Here is a 7,608-nt window from a genome sequence, read left to right as displayed (position 1 = left end):
CTCTACTGGCTGAAAATATAAACTGCATCTGACCAGCTGCAAGAGCAAATAAGCAAACATGAATATTTCCCAACTTCAAGCTATCTTACTTTTTGCTACACCTTCATAGCTGTTATCTGTAATTTAATACTTTCCTTTAAATAACTCACTTCATATAATTTCACCTTTGAAGTAAATGTTTAATAACTACTATAAATGGAAAACTAGTTAACACTTATCTAAAATAGAATAAAATCAAAAGATAAATACACTGAAATTAATAAGGTCTAACTAAGAAGTGTTGACTGTGAAAGCTCAAGATTGAGACTCACTGGTAAAATTGAAGACTGTCAGTCATGGTGGTACACACCTGTAGTCCTAACTACTAAGGAGACTGAGACAGAAAGAGGATTTTTTTTTTGAGTTGGAGTCTCTCTTGTCACCCAGACTAAAGTGCAGTGGCACGCTCATGGCCACCACAGCCTCGACCTGCTGGGCTTAGGCGATCCTTCCGCATCAGTCTTCCAAGTAGCTGGAACTACAGATACATGCCACCACACCTGGTTAGTATTTTTGTGACTTACTGTAGAGACTAGGTCTCACCAAGTTGCCCAGGCTGGTCTCAAACCACCAGGCTCAGGAAATTCTCTTGCCTTGGCCTCCCAAAGTGCTGGGATTACAGGCTAAGTCACCATGCCCAGCCAAAAGGATTGTTTAAGCCCAGGAGTTTGAGTCCAGCCTGGGCAACACAGCAAAGACATCATCTCCACAAAAACACCTGAAGATTAACAAAAGCACATGACTAGAGACTCATGCATTAGGGAAACATTAACCTGTATGAAGAAACAGGACTAGCCAGCATGATGGCTCATGCCTGTAAGCTCAGCACTTTGGGAGGTGGCAGTGAGAGGATTGCCTGAGCCTAGCAGTTCAAGACCAGCCAGGGCAACTTGACGAGGCTTTATCTCTACAATAAAGAAAAATTAGCAGTGGCACACACCTGTAGTTCCAGCTACTTGGAAAGCTGAGGCGGAAGGTTTACCTGAGCCCAGCAGGTCGACACTGGGGTGGCCGTGAGCATGCCACTGCACTCCAGCCTGGCAACAGAGAGACTCTGACTCAAAAAAAAAAAAGAAAAAGGAAAAGAAAAAGAAATAAAAAGAAACAGGACTCTTCCAAGGGAAGGTGACATTCCCTTGTTCTACCCCAAACCCCTGGGCCTGGAGGATAGAAGAAAAATTTGGAAGCCACAAAAAGAAAAAAAAAACCCACTCTTTTTTCCACATGCTACTCAGGTAGCATATTCCATCACAATCTGAGTGGGTCCAGTGCTCAACATCCTGGGGGCCAGGCCCAGAGCTCAAGGGCACCAATGAGGGTGTGGTTAGGTATTCTGCTTGGTGCCATTTCTGGCTTTTGGGCTAGAAGTCCTTTGCAGAGCTGTGTGTCCCCTTGCCAGCCTCCCAGCTCTGGCTGGGAGGATTTCCTCTCGAGTCTGTGGCTTGCTGAGCTGTTCGCTGCTCACCAGGAGCCTCCACTTTCCTCTGTGCCGGCTTATGCATCCTGCTTTTCAGGTCCCAGTTTGTTGTTATAGCTGCATTGCTTCCTGTTCCACTGACTGGTCCGAGGGTGCCAAGTATTTCTCCTGGATGCCCAGTGTGCTGAGGAAGGGTACGTCAAGGCAGATAGCATAGGCAGAGGATGGGGAACTGGTCTGGGCAGGATCTGACCTCTACTGATGCCTACCCTCCAACCATGTCTACCTTCCACCCTCTCTTCCTCATAATTATAGCTTCAGGCCATAGATAGTAAGGACCAATCAGGTATGAAAAGCCTTCAAAAGCATACAGACTCAGCCTTTTCCCCACCATTACTGAGGATCAAAGGGCCAGAGACTGCTAACCCTGGAGCTTTGTGTTATGACACATGCTCTGGAACCAAACCCAGGAGATTCAAGTCCTGATTTTGCCATTTCCTTTTTCTGTCTGTAAAATATCTCTTGAGAGCTGTTTTAAAGATCAAATGAGTCAACTCCTTCAGGTCCTCCCCCACTGTGGGAACGTTTCTGTCTTCTCAATAAACCCTACTTTCTCAAAAAAAAAAAAAATCAAATGAGATAATGAATATGAAATACCTAGCATGGTACCTGGCACACAGTGGGTGCTCAATTAATGTTGTGACTTCTCTTTTTCTGTCAAGGGAGGGAACTTATGAAAGCTCAAAGAAAAATAAAAATTTCTGCTTGGGTCACAGTGCCTCCTATCTCTCTCTGGGATAGCAGGAAAATTGGGCTGGGAGGACACAAATCAGATTTATAAAGGAAAAGACTGAAACACTGCTGATGAAGTCCTCTGAGGCTGGCTAGCCTGATGTCGAGGGTCTGATTAGGAGGTGGGTTTTTTGTTTGTTGTTTGAGTTGAAGTCTCACTCTGTTGCCCAGGTTGGAATGCACTGGCACACTCATGGCCATCTCAGCATCGACCTGGTGGGCTCAGGTGATCCTTCCGCCTCAGCCTGCCAAGTAGCCAGAATTACAGGTACATGCTACCATGCCCGCCTTATTTTTTATTTATTGTAGAGATAAGGTTTCGCCAAGTTGCCTGGGCTGGTCAATCCACTTACCTAGGCCTCCCAAAGTGCTGGGATTACAGGCTGAGCTGAGCCTGGCCTGTGGTGGGGTTTAGCCATAGATATGTTGAGCATGTTAGGACAACATGGCCGTTCTACTACATGACTTCAAAGTCAGAAAGAACTAGATCTGAATCCAGGAAGAACTAGATTTGAATTGTTCTTCCAACATATCCTGGGAGAAAGACTTTAAGCTGGTTACTCTCAGATCCCCAGTTGCCTCATCTACAAAAGGGATTGGAATGAGAATTAAATGACTTTGCAAGTGGAGTACTTAATCAGCAAATGATGTTCGGGTTGCAGACCTTTCTTTATCATCATCTTTTTTTGAGTTGGAGTCTCACTCTGTCACCTAGGCTGGAGTACAGTGGCATGCTCACCGCAGACTCAACTTCCTGGGTTCAGGTGATCCTTTCACCTCAACCTTCCAAGTAGCTGGGACTATGGGCACATGCCACCGTGTCTGGCTAATTAAAAAAATTTTTTTTTGTAGAGATGAGGTCTCACCAAGTTGCCCGGACTGGTCTCAAACCCCTGGGCTAAGGCAATCCTCTCGCCTCAGCCTCCCAAAGTGCTGGGATTACAGGCATGATGAGTTTTTACACCATCTCTTATGGATCCATTAATCAAAACCTATCTTACTGCTACTCAAACTCTCCTTGAACGTGTGCCCCATCCAGTTCACTTTTCCTCAGTTGGCCCTGAGGATCACTCAAGATCAGTGAAATCCATCTAGTCTCCAGTCTGAAGTCCATGTTCCTAAGCAGGGCACATGAAGCCACATATCTACCTATGACTGGCCCTACTGCTGTTCCCCAGTCAGAAGCCCTGCTCTGATCACAATTCATGCCACTACTTGCAACCTCCAAAACCTCTCAGTCTTGAACTCCCACGCTTTTGCCTATACTGTTTTCTTGGACTTGCATTCCCTTTCCCTCATCAGCCTAGCTAGCCCTCACTTTGAGGTTATGCAACTCAAGTGCCATTCCTACATGACGCTTTCCTTACCCACTCAACCTTTAGCAGAGCTGACTACTCCCTTCTTTGTACCAGTCCCTACTGTCTTATACACAGAGGGAAGTTGAACCTTAAGGGGCTTAGAGTGGGGGCAGAATCTAAAATTAACACAAATTTTGTTTGTTTTTTCCAAGTTGGGAGTCTCACTCTTTGTCACCCAGGCTGGACTGCAGTGGCATGCTTACGGCCACCGCAACCTTGACTTGCTGGGCTCGGGCAATCCTTTCACTTCAGTCTTCCAAGTAGTTGAAACTACAGACATGCGCCACCACGCCTGGCTAGTTTTTGTGATTAATTGTAGAGACAAGGTCTCATCAAGTTGCCCTAACTGGTCTTGGATTCCTGGGCTCAGGCAATCCTCTTGCCTCGGCCTCCCAAAGTGCTAGGATTACAGGCTGAGCCACTCTGCTCAGCCAGCACAAATGTTTATAATTAAAAATACTGGCTGGGCATGGGGGCTCACATCTGTAATCCCAGCACGTTGGGAGGCCAAGGCAAAAAGGACAACTTGGGCCCAGGAGTTCAAGATCAGCCTAGGCAACACAGTCAGATATGATCTCTACAAAAATAAAAAATAAGCAAGGCATGCTGGTATAGGCCCTGTTGTCTCAGCTACTAGGGAGGCTGAGGGGAAGTATTGCCTGAGCTCAGGAAGTCAAGGCTACAGTGAGCTGTGATCCTGCCACTGCACTCCAGCCTGATTGACAGTGAGACTCAGCTTAAAACAAAAAACAAAGCAAAAAAAAAAACCCCTTGAAAATTCCTGAAATAATTTTTTAAATGCAGTATACATGGTTTGTAAATAGAATCCTGTACTGAATATGTAAAGTACAGATGATTTGACTTATGATGGGGTTATATCCTGATAAACCACTCTAAGTTGAAAGTATCTCAAGTTGAAAATGCATTTAATATACCTAACTTACCAAACAACATAGCTTAGCCTAGCCTACCTTAAACATGCTCAGAACAGTTACATTAGCTTACAGTTGGGCAAAATCATTTAACACAAAGCCTATTTTATAATAAAGTGTTGAATATCTCATATAATTTTTTGAATACTCTACTGAAAGTGAAAAACAATGGTTGACAGGCACCCAAAGCATGGTTTCTACTGAATGTGTTATTGCTTTCACACCATCATGAAGTTGAACCACTCTTGGTTGGGAATTGTCTGTACAGTGTGCAAAATATCAGCAGGGTGCAGTGGTTCACGCCTATAATTCCAGCACTTTGGGAGACCAAGGTGAGAGGATTGCCTGAGCCCAGGGGTTCATGACCAGCCTGGGCAATTCTACAGTAAATCAAAAAATAAGCTGGGAGCTGGGCTCGGTGGCTCAGCCTGTAATCCCGCGCCTTTGGGAGGCTGAGGTGAGTGGATTGTCTGAGCCAGCGGGTTCGAGACCCGCCTGGGCAACTTGGCCAGACCTCATCTCTACAATAAATCAAAAATTAGCCGGATGTGGTAGTGCATGCCTGTAGTTCCAGCTACTTGGAAGGCTGAGGCAGAAGGATTGCCGGAGCCCAGCAGGTCGAGGCTGCAGTGGCTGGGAGTGGCCACTGCATTCCAGTCTGGGCGACAGAGTGAGACTCCAACTCAAAAAAAAAAAAAAAAAGCTGGGCATGCCTATGGTTCCAGCTACTTGTAAGGCTAAGACAGAAGGATCACCTGAGCCTAGCAGGACAAGGCTGCGGTGGCTATGAGTGTGCCACTGCACTCCAGCCTGGGTGACAGAGTGAGACTCTGACAAAAGAATCACACTACCTTTTTTTTTTTTTTTGGTCAGAGTCTCACTCTGTCACCCAGGTTGGAATGCAATGGCACGCTCCCAGCCACCGCAGCCTGGACCTGCTAGGCTCTGGCAATCCTTCCACCTCAGCCTTCCAAGTATCCAGAGCTACAGGTGCGTGCTACCATGCCCGGCTAATTTTTGATTTATTGTAGAGATGAGGTCTTGCCAACTTGCCAGGGTGGGTCTCGAACCCATGGGCTTAGGCAATCCACTTGTCTTGGCCTCTCAAAGTGCTGAGATTACCGGCTGAGACACCGAGCCTGGCCACAACACTACTTAAACTGCTCCTCCCCTTTTTTGAGTTATTGATTTTTTTTTTTAGTTTTTTTGATTTATTGTAGAGATGAGGTCTTGTCAAGTTGCCCAGGCTGGTCTCAAACCCACGGGCTCAGGCAGTCCTCTCACCTTGGCCTCCCAAAGTGCTGGGATTCTAGGCATGAGCCACCTCGCCCAGACGCTCCTCCCTTCTTTTGCTGAGCACATGCACACAGTTGAATCTGCCAACATTAACTGCAAGCATGAGGCAAGTCTTTGATCCCTTCATCAGAGACTGCACTCTCTACTGCTTTCATTTATAACTCATTTGTCTCCCGTGAGTTTTGTTTCCCACATATGAATGGGCTTGACACAGATCAGTGAGTGTTGGCTGGCATTATTTTCTTCCATGCCCCCTTGTCTCCAACATCCTGTGTAGATGCTGAATCTCTCAGAACATCAACCTAGAGGGCCTGGACTTCCCTGTTCTGCCTCACACATGGCCTCTGCTTAAGTCACAGTGTCAACATTTTCTTTCTGATGCATATCTATGCATGACCTTAGCCTCATCCTTACTGGTCACTAATCCAACTCCAAAGGTCTTAGTTGCCTCTCAGACAGCTCTGGGTGTCTCATGGCCTCCTGAACACAAAACATTTGCCAGCTCTCATCCCTTTCATCCATGTGACAAACCTCCCCCATCCTCCCTTTCTTGCCTTAGTGACCAGCATAACCAACCACTCCACTGTCGAAACCGGAGACCTGGGAGGCTAAATTCTCCTCCAACTTCATCTATCCTGTAACCATTCAGATAATGACCCTTATATTTAATCTCCTAAATATTTTCCAATCCACATTTCCTCTTTCTAGTCTCACTACAAACATTTCATCCTTTCTTACCTAGCAAGACTATAAAACTCTTCTGCTCCCAATCACAATCCTTAAATGCATTTTCCACACTTGCAGAGGTTTTTCTAACATGGACATCTGATCATGTAGTGTCTTGATCAACAGTACTGATTGAATACTGGTTCCTCTGCCCACCCATAAACTGAAGTCCACAGTCCTTAGCAGGGTACTTGGGCCCTCCATTGCCAGCCCTGCCTGCACCCCAAAAAGGCCCCTTCCCCTTCACATGCAGCACATCATGCAAACTGAAGCTTCTACATTTCTCCCACGTGACCAATGCCCTCTTATTTCTGGGCCTCTGTATTTGTTACTCCTGCTGATCAATATCCTCCCTTGTCCTCAATACAACCAACCCTGAAGCTTTCTAAGGGACCAGCCTTTGCACATGAAAGACAGTCATCAGGGAGACCTCTCAATATGAAACGAGTTATCCACAAGGGCGGCACTTCCTTAGCCATTCCTGAGTCTCATGTCTTGTCCTTTCGTCTATGGTCAGGAAGCTGGTGAAACTAGAGAGCAAGGATACGAGGAGAAATGGAAATCTGTTCCCATTGCAGCAGACATCATGGCCTCCAGGTTTCGCTGTTCTTGGACCCCAAAACAGTAGCCATTGGCTTTATCGACGGCCTGCAGAACTCGCTGGATGCTCTCCTTGTCCTGAGCAGGAAGAAAAGGAATAGCTGTGAGTGAAACAGAGGAGTGTACAACTACTTGCTATCTCCAAATGCACCCTCCTCCATCTTGCCTCTGTATGTGTACCCTCAAGCTTCGAGTAGTTCTATAAGTCCCCAGAGGCCCCATTTTTCCTGACCACCAACCCACCCAGATTAGAACAGAAAGCTCCTCTCTGCACATCCACAGCCTCCTGGGTTTATCCTATTATTAGATGGTATCCTTATCCTCTTATTAAATGCCTATTGAGCCGGGCTTGGTGGTTCAGCCTGTAATCCTGCGCTTTGGGAGGCTAAGGTGAGTGGACTGCCTGAGCCCGCGGGTTCGAGACCCGCCTGGGCAAGTTGGCGAGACC

At 46.5% G+C, this 7,608-nt stretch overlaps 1 protein-coding gene across 1 annotated transcript in view; it reads right to left on the bottom strand.

The window, feature by feature from the left end:
* Positions 1 to 1,274: 1,274 nt before the first annotated feature.
* GPN2 (GPN-loop GTPase 2) overlaps positions 1,275 to 7,608 on the bottom strand; it is a 10,454-nt gene continuing 4,120 nt past the window's right edge. Inside the window, exons 4-5 of the mRNA XM_008060357.1 lie at positions 7,108 to 7,238; positions 1,275 to 1,640 (exon numbers count right to left, since the gene is read on the bottom strand). Of these exons, the coding sequence (XP_008058548.1) occupies positions 1,568 to 1,640; positions 7,108 to 7,238 (204 nt within the window). The 3' untranslated portion in view covers positions 1,275 to 1,567. The remainder of the gene's footprint in view (positions 1,641 to 7,107; positions 7,239 to 7,608) is intronic.

Source organism: Carlito syrichta, unplaced genomic scaffold (assembly GCF_000164805.1).
Source record: "Carlito syrichta isolate Samal-C Ts95f unplaced genomic scaffold, Tarsius_syrichta-2.0.1 Scaffold304598, whole genome shotgun sequence".
Taxonomy (NCBI): domain Eukaryota; kingdom Metazoa; phylum Chordata; class Mammalia; order Primates; family Tarsiidae; genus Carlito; species Carlito syrichta.
This window is presented reverse-complemented; position numbering and strand designations above follow the sequence as displayed.